Source organism: Pteropus vampyrus, unplaced genomic scaffold (assembly GCF_000151845.1).
Source record: "Pteropus vampyrus isolate Shadow unplaced genomic scaffold, Pvam_2.0 Scaffold133, whole genome shotgun sequence".
Lineage (NCBI taxonomy): Eukaryota > Metazoa > Chordata > Mammalia > Chiroptera > Pteropodidae > Pteropus > Pteropus vampyrus.
In genome coordinates, this window is record NW_011888914.1 from 3353658 (window position 1) to 3373168 (window position 19511).

At 45.1% G+C, this 19511-nt stretch overlaps 1 protein-coding gene across 5 annotated transcripts in view; it reads right to left on the minus strand.

Moving 5' to 3' along the window:
• ANKRD6 (ankyrin repeat domain 6) overlaps positions 1–19511 on the minus strand; it is a 189846-nt gene that overhangs the window by 12057 nt on the left and 158278 nt on the right. For 3 of the 5 annotated variants that reach the window (XM_011367355.1, XM_011367353.1, XM_011367352.1), the window contains exons 4-13: positions 18227–18325; positions 16533–16631; positions 12408–12506; positions 10914–11012; positions 8975–9073; positions 7677–7754; positions 3708–3812; positions 2229–2363; positions 1715–1900; positions 1125–1277 (exon numbers count right to left, since the gene is read on the minus strand). In XM_011367355.1, coding sequence (XP_011365657.1) covers positions 1125–1277; positions 1715–1900; positions 2229–2363; positions 3708–3812; positions 7677–7754; positions 8975–9073; positions 10914–11012; positions 12408–12506; positions 16533–16631; positions 18227–18325 — 1152 coding nt within the window. The remainder of the gene's footprint in view (positions 1–1124; positions 1278–1714; positions 1901–2228; positions 2364–3707; positions 3813–7676; positions 7755–8974; positions 9074–10913; positions 11013–12407; positions 12507–16532; positions 16632–18226; positions 18326–19511) is intronic. The other 2 variants (XM_011367356.1, XM_011367357.1) reach the window with 2 other exon arrangements.

Here is a 19511-nt window from a genome sequence, read left to right on the forward strand (position 1 = left end):
AGCTTAGGGGGCTGGGAGAATGGGGTGAAGGGTTAAAGAAGTACAAATTAGTAGTTCATAGCTGGCCATGGAGATGGGGAGCACAGCATAAGGAATGCAGTTAGCATTAATATGTTAGCTAGGTGGAGGGCCAGGGGAGGGAGGGCACAATTGAGGGGATCATTTTATGAACTATATAGATGTCTAACCAATGTACTGTATACTTGAAATTAAAATAAATAAATTTTAAATGAAAAAAAAAAAGTTAATGTTACAGAAGTAATAAACAGCCGAAAGAAGGAATTGGGGACTGTTTTAGATTAAGACCAGAGACATAACACAAATGCACAAAAGATTTTCTGGCTCCTGGGCTGAAATTAACAACAAAAACCAGCTATTAAAAAAAAACATTTTGGGAGAACTGAGAAAATCTGAATATGAACTGGATATTATGTAATTATTGTTAATTTCCTCAGATGTGATAATTGTATTGTGTCAGAAAGGTGAAAATCCTTGTACTTAGTCAATGCACCCTGAAGTATTTAGTGGTGAAGTCAGGACAGTCTGCAACTAAATCTCAAACAGTTCAGCAAGGGAAAGTGTATGTGGGAAAGACGCAGAGCAAATGTGGCAACACACTGAGAATTGGTTGAATCTCAGTGGAGGGTATACGAGCACTCATTTATTATTTCAACTTTTCTGTATATTTGAAAATTTTCAAAAAAAGTTGGGAAGAGGAAAAAAATACAGACATGATTATTCTAATTTTGTGTGCAGTCAGAAAGGGGTATAGAGCATATAAACATAGAAAAAGACTGGAAGAAAATAAACTCAACTATTAATAGTGCTTTTTCACCTTGGTGGGCTCACAGGTGATTTATTTTCCTTTCTAATTTTCATATTTTAAAAAATGCTCTGTAGTGGGTATGTATCACTTTTATCATCAGAAGCAATTTAAACGTGTCTTTTACAAATTTAAATAAACGGGCTTTAAAGAAGTCATGTAAGCAGGCCTCCTCCCTGTCAGCCCGTGGCATGCTCAGGGTGGAGTCTGCACAGCAGCAGCAGGGTGGACGAAAATGTCTTTCCAATTACCATTTTCGACCAGAACACCTCATAACGAGGAGGCTTGGTGACTCGCTTACTTGGTGCTGGGTCCTATTCTCCATATGCCCCAGCTTAGTATTCATTTTATCCTGAACCGATCCCAGCTCTGCTTTGATCTCCTCCACGGTAGCCTCCAACTGATTCTCCAGTTTGTTGATTAGGGGTTCACATCGACAACCATTTATTGGGGCCTAAGAGGGAAACAAAAGAGGAATTAATCCAATTCATTTGTTCCTTCAACAGATGGGTTTTGAGTACCCATCATGTGCCAGTCGGTACAGCGGTGGGTACAGATGATGGAGAGAGACTCAGCCCTGTCATAAACTGTGGAATGTTCCATAGGCTGAGTGTTGGGCCCAGTGGGTACTAGGAAGATTCTCAATGCTCAGGCTGCTTTTACCCACTCTGGGCCTCGAGATGTCACCTAAGAACAGTGACCCTTCTGTTTGCCTGGGCCTGAGTGACAGCAGTGTATCTGCACTGTGTAGGTAGGGTGGGCCATCTGGTTTCTCTTCAAAGCTCATGCCTTAGCCAATGCCTAAAGTAGAGATTAGCCTCCAGAAAGTGTTAAACAGACGATCCTGCTTAAGGACTACGGCATTGTGTCCTGACAGGGCTCGGCAGGTACCTGCATCACTTTCCCATCCTTGCCCCGGTACAGTGTGTAGAGTTGGTACGCTCTGAACTCGTGGGGAGGGGGTGGAGATGAACATCGATGCCTGGGCCTCTTTTTAGGGTGAGTATGAGTATGTAAGTTCTTCTGGTGTCCAGGCTGTTGGTCTGCAGGTGGGGTGGGATCAGAAAATGCTGACACCTGTGGTAGAGGAAGAGACAACACCCCTGAGCCCTGTGACACCTGTAAGACTAATACCCAGCCAATGGCTCCATCTCACTCACTTTTGGGCAAAGATCTCATCTTGTTTCATCTCATAGCATTCTACTCTAAGCACCATATGTCCAAATAAATACACCAGCATGCTAACCTTGAGTCTGAAGTTAACCAGATTTAATTTCTGTGCTCTGGCTCCAAACCAGCCAGCCAAGTGAAGTGACTTTTTCGCTCTTGGGCATGACGCTATCCCAGGGCCCTATGCCAACCGGCCTCCCAGCCCTCTCTTGGCTGCTTTCACGTGCCTCCTGACCTTGGGCCTTGACTTTCTCCGCCTGTTGTCCTTTGCCTGGGGCTCTGGGGAGGCGGACAGGAAATCTTCTCTGGCCTCTTCTTTTCTGGGTGCAGCCTGTTCACTGCTAGGGGTGTCTCCTGCAGAGACACTTCCCTACAGAGGAAAAAAGCCCAGAAACCTGTTCTACTTGCCCCCTCGGCCTTTTTTACTAATGGTGTAAAAAAATTGTTTGCAAGACTCCAACTATTACAGGACCCATGGGAATTTTTGCCAATGACAAATTTCAGACATAAGGGGCACTGCCTGGTGGTCTTAACTAAACATATATGCTTCTCCTAGTCGGTCGAATATTTGGCTTTTACTTTATTTATTAGGTGCCAAATTAAATATCTTAGGTCTAATTCTATGTGAACTTCAAGAAACTACCACACACAGAACACCTTAGCATTAGAGATTTCTAGTCTTCTGTATTTCAGCGAAAAACCAGCCCACTGGTTTTGAACTTGGACTCTCACAAGTCATAGTGGAGAAAACCCTTTGACATGAAAAAAACTTGTTTCTGGTCCTTGTGAGAACTTTTATAAATTAATATGTACAATTCACACACAGAAACATAATCAGAGTTACAATGCCTTAACCTTGAAAATGGATAAGAGGATATTGAAATAGCAGACAGAAGAATAAGTACTTGGTATAAAATTTTATGTGTCCAAAGTTACCTCTCTATCCTAGTCTCCTTCTCCTAGGAGAGCCGAAAAGGAATGGTTCATTCCAGGGCTGCTTGTTTATAGCTGTACAAGCTGTTTATTGCACAAGGGCGCTTGGCCGAGAGGGTGAGTGGGGCAGAGGGAGCTGAAATCCAGCTCGGGCTCTATACACCATATGTGCCCTGTGCTGGGCTTGTCTGCCTAGGGGGCATCTTTTCCTAATTTGCATAAAGGAGTCACATGGGCTCGCACAGCCTCAGTCCATTCCCTAAGCAGAAATAGTGGAAGCAACCTATGCCAGTGGTTCTCAAACTTTATAGTCCACATCAGAATCACCTGGTTCAAAACCACTGATTACTAGGCCCCATCCCAGTTTCTCATCCAGTGGATCCGAGGTGAGACCCAAATTTCTGCATTTCTAATGAGGTCCCAGGTGAGAGTGTTGGACACCACACTTTGAAAACTATTGCTCTACACAATGAACGGCACGGTGTCAGAGAGGCTGTGCTGTCCACTTGGTAACGACAAGGCCATTGATACACGGGGCTAGCAACTACACCCACACAAGCGTGCTGGGAAAGACGGGCAACACACACACAGGCACACGGTTTGAAATCTGGGAGGGGTGGAGGGGTGGAGGACGTGAAGCTCAAGGGGAAAGGCTGACAATAGTTTGAAGAACCCCAGAGGAGGGCACGGCAGTCACCAGATGGACCCCGAGGAAGCCGGGAGATAGTTTTCCACCCTCTGGTGGGCGGAGTAGGGGAGGGGCAGGAGGGCTACCCCCCACCTTGCTTTGTGCCACCTCATCTCTTGGCACAGACTGAGCTCTCCTCTCTTCCTTGAGCCTCTCTCTCTTTTTCCTCAGGCTCCGTCCACGACTGAAGCGCAAGACCTGAAGGAGGCAAGAGGCATTGTTATAAATGGGTGTGCAGCAGTGGCGTGAGAGAATTCTCCTTGGTCTTGGGGCTCTGACCTAAAGGAACGTCCAGCCTAGTGAGAGAGATTGAGCATTCACATCAAACAAGCATCTCAGACCACCTGCTATGCTTCCTAGGTCTTGTGCTGGGCATGTCAGGGGCTTGGGGGTGGTAGGACATTGTCCCTGACTTTGAGGAACTTACAGTCAATGACAATAACAACAGGCATTTATGTGCCTGGCTGGAACTGCCACATAGCCGTGTGCAGGCTGTGCACAGCTTAGCTCCAGGGAGCACCACTCACATAGACGAGGACATGAATGGCGTCCCCTGGAGCTGTGCAATGCAGCAGCCCTGTGCCAGGTGCAGTCTCACTATTCTGTTACACTCGACCCAAAGAAGCCCATCAGATTTTTCTCTCAGCCAAACCATATCCAAGTCGTAACCAATTTAATTAAAAATGATTGAAATGTATCTATGATCCATGGTACCAACCACAGGGCAGGAATCTCTTCCCCTACAGGAAGCATTTGGTCTGCCCCTTAGAGCAGAGGAAAAAGAGACACAGACAAGTGCACATGGGGTCCTGTGAACCCGAAAAGAAAACCAGCAGCTAGCTGTAGGATCTTTGGGCAAGTTATCTGACACCTGTGCTCTGTCTTCTCAAACATGAACACGAAGTTGTCGGGATTAACCAAGACCAAGTAGACAGTTCGCACACCTTGGACTCTCAGTCACTGTCAGGTGCCTCCCACCCACCTCAGTGCCTCAGAGCTGCTTAATGGCAAAGGACGTTCAACCACAGAGCACGGATCTTTGAACTGGTGGACACCTTCACTGGCCCACCTCCACACCCTTCCCCCAGCCCCCTAATCCCACTTCCAGGGTTCACCCCTTTCACCGAGGTCCAGAAGGTGAAAACACTTTTCAAGGTCACACTATCTTTCTTCAGTAACACATTTTATTGTCATCTTATATAAATAGATTAGGGCTCTCTTAAGTTCAGCATAGTATGTTTCATCTTAGTTTCAGATTTCTTCTCGTGTTTATTATATTCAAGTGACACCATTATGGCAAAAAAGAACCTCTACGAGCAGTGGGTATCACCTAAATGGAAAAATCTCTGGCAAGACCTGCCTGCAAATGAACCTGACTTTAAAACCCTATTCTCATCCCCTAAGCCAGCAGTTCTGAAAGTGTCTAGGGACCCCATGTCCATGAGGTTAAAAGTATTTTCATAATATTAAGACAATGTGGGCCTTGTTCACTGTTGTTCTCTTAGAAGTGCACAGTGGCATTTTCCGGAAGCTGCATACATGACATTGCAATAGACGGCATGCGGAAATAGATGAGAATTCTGCAAAAATGCAAAACAATGCTACTCTTCTCAATTTTTGTTTTGAGAAATACTTTTTTCACAAAACAATGTTATTTCTATTAATACAAGCTAGACTTACTTTTAAATGGATAAACAAACATCTTTAACTTTCTCAACTTGAATTTCAAATATGGTAACTATTGATGGAAAAAACTCACAAACGAAAAGCTCTCTGTAGGCCTCCAAAATATTTAAAAATGTAAAAGAGTCCTTAAACCAAAAACGTCTAGGAATCACTGCACTGAGCCATTTCTAAAACTAAATTTAGACGTATCAGAAGTTGAGTCTTATGAAAAGAAGCAACTAGTGCCCGTCACTCATCTGGTTTACTGACTCTTAGAACAGCAGACAACACCAGAATCAGCATGAAACTGACTTTCAGAAGCACTTGTGAACTACGTTAGTCAAAAACAATATGTGACACTCAGAGGTCACCCAAACCCCAAATCATCAGAAAACTTCCCTCCACAGACCACGTTATTAGCCAGTGAAAAGAACTTTGCATGGCTTACAGCCTCTCAGCAAACCATACATCTACCAAATGAAATGTCATCCATCTTCTCCAGTTCACAGAAATCAGGGAATATTGATCTTAAACCTTGGAAAGAAATATCCCGAGATATTTCTTTGTGCTGTAAACCACTGAACTCCATGGTCAATCAAGGTGCCAAGGCAAAGGGATTTCTCATTTCAGACAAAACAAACAGTAAAGCTATTTCTGTAACTACAGAACAACAGGCATATAATTGTATGCATATTCCAAAGTTCTTCTTTGTGTTAAGAATAGAGCTTAGCATATATAATTATATAAAATAAACTTCCATAAAATGTTATCCTATTTGCCATTCAATACAGGCATGGAAAAATTTGCTTAAGTCATTTTTTAAAGGAAACACTACAAGAGAATCGCATAGGAAAACTGCCCATGATAAAGCTTTTATTCTCTATGAATTAAGATCCTTGGACTCTGGAAGCCAAATGACAGGTGGGTCAAAGGCCCATCAATCTTTGTGTGCCTGGGGGATCCTCCACCCCCTAAGTCTTGATGACCTTCACATGGCTGAGCATGGGGCTGGTTTTCCATCAAGATGCCAAATGCTGAAATGCCAGATAACTGTGATAGATTCTGACACTAAGAGAGCATCCCATACTCTTAAATGCATAAGAGACTAACATTTTTCTATCAGGATTCATGAATTGATTTCACTGATGATTTCTTTGCAAATAAGTAGAGAGGTGGAGCCTTTCCCCAAAAGAGCATTAACTCACACCTATTAGGGGTTCTACGAACTTCCAGAGACCACTGAGAAGGACCGACTCCACGAACAAGGGAGTGATCAATTTTGCAAACAAAAAAATCTTAAACATTTCCTGAAACTGCTAGTTAGATCAGGCATGTTTTTAAAACTTAAATAAAGGCGATGCAGAACCCTGGGCTGGCTGAGATTGGGCTATGAGGTAGCAGGCTGGTGTCTGAACATCCCTCTGGCTCTCTGACATTTTATCTTCTTTCAGCACTAGCCAGAATAAGGTGGAAAAGCAATCAGCGCTTGTTGTGATGTAACACAGAATAGCTCCAATAGGGAAATAACCTGAATGTCCCACATTAAGGAAATGGTTTAATAAAACATCGGACAGCAATAAAAAAGACTACTATGCCTCCATTATGATGAATAACTGTGATGACTGCAGAACATTTTCCTATTATAGTTAGAATAAAGGGCAGACAATACAAAAGAATGTATACATTATAGGCACAATTACATAAAAATTATGAGACTGTGGAAGGTAATATGAAGAAACGAAAAGTTATTTCAGGGTGCTGAAATTATGACTAACTTATAAATTATCACTATTAAATTTCTTTATTACTTAGATCATTTCAACTTCAAATCAAATAATATCAGTCATCGTTTTTAAAAATTGAGTGATTACCAAAATATCATTATTCAATAAACAAGGAAAGAAAACTAGACTGTACTTAACTGCCTTTAAGTGGACATTTACTACTCTGTCTGCTCAGAATGGGCCCCTCCTCCTGCCTTTCTCTAGAAAATGCCCCTTGAGCACATGGTCAAATGGACGCAGCCATCTTCTTAAAGCCTCTGTCCCACTTGTTCAGGGCACTTGCCCCCAAGCTCTCCAGTCATAATCCTCTCCTGCGATGTTTTAAACTGAAACTTGTCCCTGGCTGAGTAGCTGGGGAGTTAGGACCCAGGAAGCTGGGAGGGGACAGAATGATGCCCATGTATGAAGAGCAGCCCGATAGGCCTGAAGTCTCTCTGGTTCTGGTTACCCAGAGGCCCGCGCAGGTGCCCACATTATCCACTGCCTGGTTAGTAAGCCCATCAGTTCCCTATTTCAGTTAACTCGAATTGGCTTCAGTAGATTGCAACCAGAGAGTCCCAATGACTTTGCAACCCCACATAATCAACACAATAGAAAATGTAACGACTCCTACCTGGGGAGCTTTAGTGAGGAGAAGAGCAACTTCCGGATTATTGTGGTAGCGGGCAGTCTCCAGCGGAGTCTGTCCTGCCTAAGGAAAGGCACAAGGGAGGACAAGTGAGTACTGGCCACCAACTCTTCACACACATAGCCCAGCGGGGGCAGCAACTCTGCACATACTAAACAAAACACATATGATGCTGCCCTGCTCTTGAGCCTCATCCCAACAAGAGGGCCAAGTCACACCTCAGGACACAGCAAGAGAGGGTAAGTGCTAACAAGTGGGCAGTAAGTGCCCTAAGAGGCAAAGGTCTGGGGCACTGCCCAACAAGGAATGCTTCTAGAAAAGAGGTGAGAGAAGGCAAAAATCAGATGGGGTTGAGGTGGAAGACTTCAGCTGAGGAAACACAAAAGCTTATAAAATCCAGCCAAGCAATGAATTTTCCCTGGAGAACAGTGGAGAAGATACCTGGAAAGGAAGATGAGGACCCAGGCAGAGTCTCAGGAACTGGATTGTGAAAGACAATTAGGAAGCTATAGCCGTAATGGAGTCTCTAGAGAGATTAAGCCAAAAACCAAGAGTTGATAACAATGAGATTCAAAAGATGGGAAAGGTGTTCAAGGCATCATGGGAGAAGCACCAGGAGGTATCACCCAATACAGGTACTAGAATGTGAGGAAGAGGAAGGGGGAAACTACATACAGAAGCCTTCACCAGCTTCAACACCCCAACTCTCCCGACACGCACACAACTGTTCTGCCCCCAGCGAGTCTGTGCTATTTCAGGAGTGCAGAGACTACAAACCAACCTTGAAGAAACAAAGGTGCCTAAGCGGGTATCTGCTGTAGGATCTGGGAGAGAAAGACAGGGAGGTAGAGAAGAGGAGGAGGGTGAGGGAGAGAGATTGAGAGAGAAGGCAGGAGTGAGATAAGGAGATTTTGGAGAGAGGAGTTAATTTTAGGATGATTAAGCTGACGGCCATGTGGCCAGTTTTTTTTGTTTTGTTTTGTTTTTTTAGGACTTATCAGTTTAGATACCCTGACCTTCCTTTCCACCCCATGATGTGCTCATTTCAGCTAGAAGTCTAAAGATGAGCCCTCATGGTCTGTCAACTCGTGGAGCTGCTAAGAGGAAGGGTCTACTCAAGTTCCCCTCTAGGGCTCCAGGGGCTATAGCTTTGCAGAACTCTGTGCTCTCTCGGAGTGAGGTTGGTGAGGCCCTCGGAGTCTGCAGGTGAGGTAGTAACTACAATCCCCATCCTGAAAAGGGGTGGGAAGGGCTTTAGAAACCATTGTTGTAACTCGACTTACATTATTAACAATGGTCCCATCCGCTCCAGCTTCCAGTAAGATTTTAACCACCTTCTTGTGATTTAGGGAAGCAGCAATATGAAGTGCTGTGTCTCCAGCCTGAAATTAATCAGAAGAAAGCCTGCTAAACCCCCTCTGATCATGGCCCACAGCCCTCCAGTTTTTTGTCTCACGACATGGTGGTGGCTTTTCCAAGCCAATCTAAGATTTGCTGTAGACCGATAGGAGGCTCACAGGATTAATTGCGGGGGCGAAGTAATGCTGGGCTAGGGTTGTTGAGAACAGTCAGAATGGAACCTTACACTGAGGCAGGGTGATGGGCGGGGGCCGGCAGGCTAGCCATCTCGGAGCTCTGGACCACATCCTGCTGCCCAGGCAGGGGAGAGGGCAGAGAACCCCTTGGTTTCTGAGGGCTGGAATGAACAACCACTGCAAGGATGGCTACTTCTACAAGCACCTGCGAGGACGTGACGGGCCACAGGGATCGTTCTGCAGGCTCAGGTGTCCTTTGTCGGGTGGAGTCACCGAGAATCTGTGTTCACTTAACACTGGCTGTTTTCAACCTCTTACCAAATAGCCTGTCAGTTTTCATATTTTCTTTATACAAAAAATGTTTTCAGACATTGAATCAACCATGAAAGGAGGATATGGACAAATGCAGCTCGGGGGGGGCCCATTCAGATTGCAAATGCTGGGTTTCTCCCCCAAAACAATGATATAAATAAGTCAGGCAAACACAGGAGAAGTGAAATAATTGTCTCCCATTGGGTTCTCAGGTAAAGCACCCTGACAGTTTCTCTCCTGGGAGCATGAATATCCAGCCATCCCGGTGGCCCTCTTCGCCCAGTGAGTGTCGGGGAAAATGTTACTTTGTCGCTGAGTCACTTAGTTGTGTCTGTCGCGGGTGGGAAGCTGTGTAGCAGTGGTTCTCAGTCTTGGCTGCACACTGGAATCAGCTGGGGAGCTGTAAAAACTACTGCTGCCTGGGCCTTCCCCCAGACATTCCAATTTAATTGGTTGGGCAGAGTGAAGTGTCACAGCTCCCAGGGGACTGAAAAATGCCTCCAGGGTGGAGAAGCACTGGTTCATGGGGGTTGTGTTGGGGCAATCTGACAAACTAGAGCCCTCTGAGAGGCTGCAGAATGACAGAATTGAGCTGTCTGGCGAGGTCAGTGGTTCTCAATCCCATCTGCACACTCGGGCCAGGAACTTCTTAAAAATCCCATTACCTGGATGTTCTGGTCATTTAAACTAGGACGAGATTGAGGAGAATGGTGTTTTTAATGCCCCTGCTGATTCTTATATGCAGCCAGAGTCAGAAACCACTGTCATAGGGTGTTTTTAATCTGAATAACCATCTATTTTTTAAATTTCAGATATATGCACCCAAACTCAGAAAAGCCAAATACATCACTTAGACATCAACTGCCAAGAAAACATTTTTAAAAATCTAAGTGGCTACTGAAAGTTCCATTTTCATGGAACACTAATAATCACAGCTTTATCTCAAAACCCCATCATATGGCACAGAACCAGATCATGTACTTGATTTTACAGAAACCAGCAACCATCAGCTCAAATAAAGTGGCAATGCAAGGAACAGAACTGGAGTTGAGAGACACCTCATTCCCTTGCTTATTTACTAAGCCACATTCTTGTGAGTTTCCTTTGTAAAATCACATTAAAAACAAATCCCACCCCAGGATCTCCAGAAAATGCTCCATATGCAAATGTGGTGATATGCACTGGTATGATATGGGCAGGCTCTCTCTAAGAGGCCAGATAAACCAGGGCCACAGGAACTAAGTGGAAGGCCAGCACTGCCCAAGTCCCAGTCTGGGAGAGGCTCCCGGCAGCCTCTGCTCCCGTTTTTGCTAACACACCTGTCAGCCTTGTGGGAAGGGGGCCCGGCAGCCATGGGGAGGACACATGCACTGACCTGGTTCTTTTCATGGACAGAACAGAAAGCACTGAGGAGGAGCTTAATGATGGACAAGTGATTATAGCGTGCGGCAACGTGCAAACAGGTGTCGCCTGCCTGCGGACAGAAATCAAATTCTAAGCACAGTCTGAGCGGTTACAAAAAAACAAAACAGAAAAAGTAAAAAGAAAATATCATTTAAAGCTGGCAGTCTAGCATATATTTAGAGCGTGTCTCTTTCACCATAGATGTTCCACATCCAGACTCACAGCCCTTTGCTGCTATCTGCAGCCCTGCCCATTTCCACCATGCGGATTCTCTGCTTTCGAGTTTCATACACTGGATGCCGGCTCCCCACAAGACCGTCTCAAGAGCTAACGAAGGCTCTGCTTACCTAGAACTGGATAAGAATCCACTGACTCCAGCCTCTCCTTACAACCCAAAGGCTTTGGACTATACTGAATTAAGACCAAGAGCACTGCTTTGGCAGTGAGCCTTCCCTTCATAATCTATCATGGGTGTAAGGCCAGGGCAGCAGGGCAAGCTGTTGAATTTTAAGATCTCATGTGTTCCTAAAAATTCAAGTTGCATCCCATTTCAGTTGGACCCCAGTATCCCACATGGAGTAATGTAGTCTGGGCAACTGATGAAGCAACGATCACAGGGCGTACAAAAGGGCACTCGGAAAAACTCCAGATCGGGATCCTCCTTAGTGGGCACAGGCCAAACTGCTCCCAGAGAGACAACAACAAAACTGGAGACTAAACTGTGACGTTTTGCAGCGCTCTCTTGATGTTTTTATCCTAGCTCTGTCAAAGATGGCAACAACTCAGTATAACCTCCCCTCCCAGATGAAGAAGCCAAGCTCAAAGCTGAGGTTCAGGGCACTGAGATTCACCTTAGATGAGTTTACCCCCAGTCAGGGAGACCAAACGAAGGCCATTTTTTGAGGGAAGCCTCAGGCAGATTCTCTAGTTGAGTGGCTGAGGCGTGGGACTTAAGGAAACGCAGCTTCTTGTGGAGAGAGGAGGGGCACGCATGTGACTCTCAGGTCAGGTACCCTCTAAGAACTACTGACCCATCAGCTCATCTCAAATATGCCTCCACAGTCGATCTGTAGGCAGACCCTGGGCGTGAAGCATCAGAAGACCTCCCCTGCACGCATCATCCAGTGTCTGCTAACAGCACGATACTATATAGGCAGAGACCTTCTTAAGACATTTCAAGGTTTCCTAGACCCATTCATCAACACATGCTATAAGAAATGAACGAACAAACTGAAGTTGAGAAGCGAGGGGAAAAGGATGGGAGAAAAGCAGTGTTTCTGAGTCTTTGGATTCCTCTTCTCATGCCCCTAAATGGCCCCTTAGGAAATTAGCAAAAATGAATACTTTATAAAGAGTCCCCACTTTACACGTTTATTTTCTAGATGTTAACACACAAGTATGCTTTCAGAGTTATTTTCCAAGATTACACAAGAGAGCGCGAGAGAAGCCGGTTTTGTTCACCCACGTTATTTTTGAGGTCGGCTCGGGACCCGCCCAGCAGGAGGACGCGTGTGCTCTGGGAGTGGCTGTTCTGGCAGGCCAGGTGCAAGGCTGTGTTCCCTGCCTTGGAGAGATGCAAGAGAAGGGAGGACACATTAGCAACATGCTTCCCTGCAGACCTGTACCAGGCAAGCCTTGCAGAGGGGGTGATACTTAGAGAAAAAAAATCACAGGAAAAAAGTCACATTCTCTGCTTCCTGATTGGCACTCCCAGAAAAGGCTTTCAGTGTTAAGAACATTTAATTTGGAATCCAAACAGGCAGAAGAGTTACATCTGTCCAAGTTCTGGCCCTGTCACTTACTAGTTGAAAGCTACTGGCCAAGGCTCTTGATATTCTCAGCCTTGAATTCCGTACTTGTAAAGTGGAGCCTGACCCCTATATGCTGAGGCTGTGAGGACTGACTCAGTAACTCGGAGAGCATTTTCTTAATGGTAAAACGCTGTGCACATATGTATGTTACGTTCCTCTCAGAGATGACTGCATCGTTCCTGCTCAACACAGATAAAAGCTGTGGCTACAATACTCTACGAAAGGAGTAAAGGTGGCAAAACAGGCCACCTCCTATACGTGCAGGCTAACGATACCTGAGAATATACTGTGGCCTTTTTCAAATTGTCCATTCTTATATTTTTCTTGAAACAACATTTGAACTATGGACAAGGTCCCCACGTAACAGGCAATACAATTGCATCTGTCACTTACCACAGAGTCCCTCTTGCTTTTGACTCTGCCTTTAATATGCCACATCAACATGACAACCAAAGGTCAGAATAATGTCCACAGTTATCTTGCAGAAAGAATTCATACATAGAACTTGAGACTATAGGAATAAGGCCTGCAAGGCTACTGCTAATCCCCAGAAAAGTAACAAGAAAAGCAGGCAGCATGAGAGGAGATTTGGGGTTGGTCTGAGAGAGTCTGTGAGCACTCAGGAGATTAAAGACATAAATAATGTTTGTTCTGCTGAGCTTACAAGCTGGGTCAGGACTGGATTTGCATGAGCTCTGAGCTATCACACTGCCTGCTGTGACTTTCCCCTCACCTAATTTACGCCTTCGGGATCACACAGCACTGTCTGTTCATACTTAAGAATGTTACATTCCTCGCCTTTTGAAAAAAGAAATTAGTTATTAAAAAAAAAAAAGAGGAAAACTTGATGTCACCAGTTCACTTACCTTCCCTCTCATAACCTTAGCTCTAACCAGCCCGAGTAGAGCCTTTCTTCCTCACTCTTACCTCCAGAAACCTGGAGGAGTTGCAAGCCTGAGATTTTAGTGAGTGCAATGGTCATTAACCCTTTGCTGCCCATAAAAATCACCTGGGGGAACCTTGAAAAATATCATGCACAGCTACAACCCTTCTAGAGACTGATTTACTTGGCCTGTGGGGTAGAGTCTGGGCTGCTCAGATTTTTGCACTAAAAGTCAAGCAGTCTGGGAAACCAGGCTAGGGCAAATGGGGAACAGCTGGTCACCTCAGACCTACTCATCAGGTTAGGTTCATGGTTTGTTTTTTCCGTTTAAAAGTTTCCCAGGAGATTTTAAAGTGTAGCCAGGTAAAGAACCACTGCTAGCTTAGGTCTCAAAGACCAAGGATCTGCCTACATTTTAAACACTCTATTTCCTGTGTTTGGCTCAGTGTTTGACGTAGTCTGTCTCATTATGCATGTAGTAGATTGTCTCAAAGTTGTTGGCTTCATGGGAGTCATTAAATATGTGTTGAATAAATGAGTGAAATTAAAGAAATCTGATGGTTCCAGAAATGTAGCATATTAAAATTTACTGTGCGAATGAGACAATATCAATTATGCCGAAAAGCATCTGGATGAAGAAAATGAAAAACCATGGTTAGAATAAACCATATATGGTACATCATACAACGGAATATTACTCAGCAACAAAAAGAAATGAACTAATCCCACATGTAACAACATGGAGGAATCTTAAAAGCATTATGCTAAGTGAAAGAAGTCAGACACAAAAGGCTGCAAGTTATATGATTCCATTTAGATGATATTCTGGCAAAAAAAAAAAAACAAAACAAATCAGTGGCTGCCAGGAGCTGGAAGTGGGTGAGTGGAGGGAGACCGCCACCAAAGGGCACAAAGGAACTTTTTGAGGCGATGGAAACATTCTGTATGTTGATCGTGGTGGTAGTTACACAATTTTATACATTTGTCAAAACTCATAGAACAGTATAACTAAGAAGGATGAACTTTACTGTATAGCAACTGTATCTCAAAACCTGACATTAAAAAAAATGTGACCTAGGTAGATAAAGTAACAGGCGTTTTCCCCACCCTGAGTAATGAGTACTGATTTCCCAGACGGACCGCTAAACTTGCTAAGAAGTACATTTGTTATACAATGGAATGTTATTCAACCTTAACAAAGAAAAATCCTGTCATTTCCAACAACACAGATGAACCTGGAGAGAATTATGCTAAGTGAAATAAGCCAGGCAGAGAAAGACAAATATTAAATGATATCACTTCTATGTGGAATCTTAAAAACAAAAAAAGTCCAACTCAGAGGAACAGAGTAGAAAAGTAGTTGCCAGGGAATGGGGGTGAGGAGTGGGTGGAAGAAAAGGGGAAAGTTGGTAAAAGGGTACAAACTTTTAGTTATAAAGTATACAAGGTGTGAGGATCTACAGTTGACAACACTATCGTATAGCTGAACTTTACTAAGAGTAGAATTATTACTAAATAAACAAAGGTAAATATGTGAAGTGATGGTTGTGTTAAATAACCTGATGGTGGGAATCCTTTCACAAAATATATGTATATCAAATCATTTTAAATATCTTATAATTTGTCATTTATATCTCAATAAAGCTGGAAAAAAAAAGAACAACCTTTCTAGAGGTTTCCCCAGAGACTGTGGCTGGTGCAGAACATACCAGTCCCTCTCCTGGGATGGCATCTCACCTGTGCTTCCAACAGCCTGTGCTGTTGAGAGAACTTAAGGCTTTCCACAATATTTGGGGGGCCCTGCACAGAATAGGAGGCAGTGTGGTGGAGCAGACAGACCTGGGCTAGTTTATAACCCTAACTGTGTCACAAACGAATCATGTGTCTTAGTCAAGGACTGTACTGGCTCCTAACTTAGGCTTCCCTACTCATTAACTGGTAACCGCCTACTTCCCAGAGTTGGTATAAACTTAACAACTCATGTTTCAAACCACGCACCACTTCAAAGATATGGAGCATCCACCAGCCGGCCCAGCAGTGAGCCAGGTATTACTGGAGATATTACGATGCATGGCTTCCTTCTCTCCCTCAAGCTCTTGACCCAGGAGGGAACCATGAGAAATATGTAACCAGTAAATGACAGCACAAAGCTGTGTGCAGAGCCCAGGGAGCACAGCAGGAAACAGCTCCATGGGCCTTCAGGGAGAGGCCACTGTCCTGGGAGGCTGGATTGGAGGTCCTACAGACAGAAATGAGGAGCAGAGGAGCAGACTACCGCTAAGGCGTGGGCAGCAGAGGGGACTGTGAGCCAAAGCTGACAGCACAGGGGGCACGTGCTAGCAAAGGCATAGCGAAGAGGCTCCAGATGTAGGCTGAGGCCGACCCGGGGAGGCCCCGAGACAGCGTATGGCTGAGGAGCTTCGTGGAAGGTTTCTGAGCGGAGAAGGAACAAGACGGAAGGGACTGGACAAGCTGGTCAGTCTGCTGTGGGGCTTCTGAAATAATCCCAGGACACATTAATAATGGGGCATAGAAGGAGAGGGACAGATGCGAGAGCGATGAGATGTGACAAGTGACTGGAAAGGGGAGACAGAAGAAAAAAGGAAGGAAAAGCTATATTGTCCATTCCCTGTCTTCATTAGGACAACCACACTAAACACCAATGGAAAAGCAGTGAGAACCGGGATTGTTCAAAGGACACCAAAGCCGCTCCAGTGGGTTGTCTCACTCCCCACAGACCAAGTTCACTAAGACGGTCCAAGCTTCCACGTCCCTGGACAGGTGCCACGCACTCCCCTGGGCGCTCTGCTCTGTGAGAGGAGGCTCCTGTCACAGGGAGGAGGCCCGCAGCCATCCTCACCTGAGAATGAGGTGTTCCAGCACCCGCCAGCCTCACCTTGTTCTTGGCAAGCACGTTGGCTCCTGCTTTAACGAGGAGCTTGACGGACTGGCTAAAACCATGCCAGGACGCTTCGTGCAGAGCCGTATTCCCGTCCTGAGGAGCACACACACAGGGAGGAAGCACGTTACCCAAGACCTCACTCGTCCCACCATAGTAGGTCAGAGTGTGTTTTTAGGGCAATTGGGGTTTCTCATCTGAACCACAGAGCCCAGAAAATGACTTGAGTGGCCAGTTTCTCCATTCTCCCAGAAATGGTATATAACAGTACCATTCTAGATGCATCCTGGATTCATGATGTACAATGGATGCCTTCAGCATTAGGACTTAAGTCTCTCTGGGAACCCCAGCTGAGAAAGGCACAGCCACATTTAACAGGAAGCAACGTCAGGAATGATGTCCATTTCTTCCCACCCTCATCACCCCTTGGGCTCTGCTCTGCTCCTGGACCCAGACAGAAACCTACAAAGATTGGGCAAATGAAGAATCCAGCTTCATAAATCTCAGGGCCCAAGGACCAGATAGGTAGATTCTCCCCTTTTTCTTCCCCAAATTTTAATCTCACTCAGCTTAATCCAAAAGCTTCAAGGCCCCAAACAAATGAGCAGGCACTAAGAAACAGTGATTTGCAAATAAGAAAAATAAATGTCTTCAATATGTGGCTTTTAAATAAAAAAGCAGCCAATTAAATATAGCTTGTATTTGCTTATTATTTTAAAAAAGAAATATTAAGTGCAATGAATTGAGTGGCGTGGGCATGAAGGGAAGGGGTTTGGGGAGGGGAGCCAGGGAGGAGAGGTAGAAATGCCCTCCACACTGTTCCAGACCAGGCTGCAGGACAGTCAGCTGGGGGTAGGACAGGTGAATTCTCCAGTTACATCTAGGGTCTGGTTTAGACTTTCACTCACCCACATCAAGAGACAAGGCCTAATGCTGCTGACACCCACAAGGAGAAGTCCAGGGGTCTCAGAGCTCATGGTATCTAAAGCCAGGGAGTGGGGCATGCTGGGAATGGGCGTGGCAATGTGCGGCCCCAGCCAGTGAGACTGACTGCACCAACCTGGAAGCAGAAGGGAAAGTGACTGGAAGCGGGTACCGGGGTGCTAGCAACAATCTGCTGCTTGATCTGGGTGCTCACACAGATGTGCTCAGGCAGTGAAAACTCACTGAGCTGCACTTAGTAAGTATCTGTGCACTTTTCTGTGTATATATGTTAATAAAAAGTTGTTTAAAAAGTAAACAGACTGAATTATACTTATCTGCAAAGTTCCATGTTTTAATATTGTTTGACAATTTAAAAATATTGGGTTAATATATATCAATATATTATTGGGATTTCTTAAGGAATTGATTTTGCTTATTTTTTTTTCTTTCAATATAGTTTTAAAAATTTGCTCACTTATCAAAATAAAAAGGAATCAGTCTGGGGAGTGGAGGTGTGGCACACATGCCTTCCCCCATCCAGCCTCCACAAGTCATTACTTCTAGACTTTTATTTCTTTACTAGTTATATTTATGTGGTTGCCTACTCTTCCAAAGAAGAGGAGGAGAGGAGGGGATTTTTTTTTTTTTTTTTTAAATTACTGGGATATCAGATACTCTTTCAAAGTAAATTTGGGCAGATTTCATCATGTTAAATCATGGTGATAAGACTCAGGAAAGATAACATCTTGCAAGTGGTCTCACTTCACCTTGTCTTGTCGGTCCAGGGCACAGCCCTCCTGGATAAGCGCTGCAATGACCTCGGTGTTCCCCACCACTGTGGCCCGGTGCAAGGCGGTCTGATCCCCCTGCAGAATGACACAAAGGCAGGAACAGGGGTCAGCTCTCCCCGCCACCCCCGCAGCATTCACTTGCCCGCCCTCTCTGACACAGGCCATCTCCCACATGAAGCAGACTGGTCACCGTGGCTGAGGTGCACTTTGCAGTCTGGTTAGTAGATAATGCATGCCAGGCAGAGCAATTTCGTTCAGTGAGAATCTTAAGCCAACTGCAGAATAGCCCTTGGCCACAGCGCTGTGCTCAGAATAAGGGTCAAGCATTCACTTGCTGCCTAGGGCGTGGCACTGTTTGGCTGGACTATGACTATCTATCTGAAGAGTGGGTCTGACAGCAGGGCTGTGTGTGCTGTGCAGTTATATCAACAATGTCTGGAGCCTTCACATCCTACTGAGACCTTTCCTTCCTTGCTTTCAGAGAAATTATCATCCAGCTATGTCAGTGAGCAGCACTCATGATTTGATGGCAGGTATATATTTGTTGACTGACTTGTACTGGCCAAGAGCAATGCAGGGGTTTATGCCATGACAGCTGAGGACTTCAGGGATGGCAAGCTATCACTGCACATCTCTAAGAAGCCTCTTCTGATGTTTCATGACAACACCATCACTGATTTATGCTGCATTTGACCCTCTTCCCTGTGATCAGATCCCTAGAATTGCAGACCTTCTCTTTCTCCGTCAGGGCGCCAAAGGGAACTTAACTCTCCTCTAATTGCATTTGAGAGAAGGACTAAATGTTCCCAGAGGTAAGATGGTCAAGACTGTAACGAGAGAGTTCTGAAGTTGCTAAGAGCATATACCTTATCTGACATGCACTCAGGAAGTCAAATCAAGTCATATCAAGACCAGCCTGGGGTCCAGGTTGGAATGGGGAGGTGGGTGATCAGTATGAAAATTTTCTTGTGGGAAAGAAGGAGCACAGGGCAAGGGGGTCAGGAGACATGAGTCAGGCACAGCCTTAGGAGACACCCGTCATCTCGATGTGCCTCAGGTCCTTCAGCTGTAAAGGGGGTCGGGGATGATCTGCAAGGGCCCTCCCTTCCCTTCTTGGGTTCTATGATTTGGCTGGCAAGAGTGGTGCGTAAATGAAGTTTCCTGGTGGAGCACCAGTGGGGCGAAGGGCATATACTCTGGGGCATCCCAGGACCTCATCCAAAGAGAAGAGAGACTATTCTAAAACAGAAAACAATCTTTC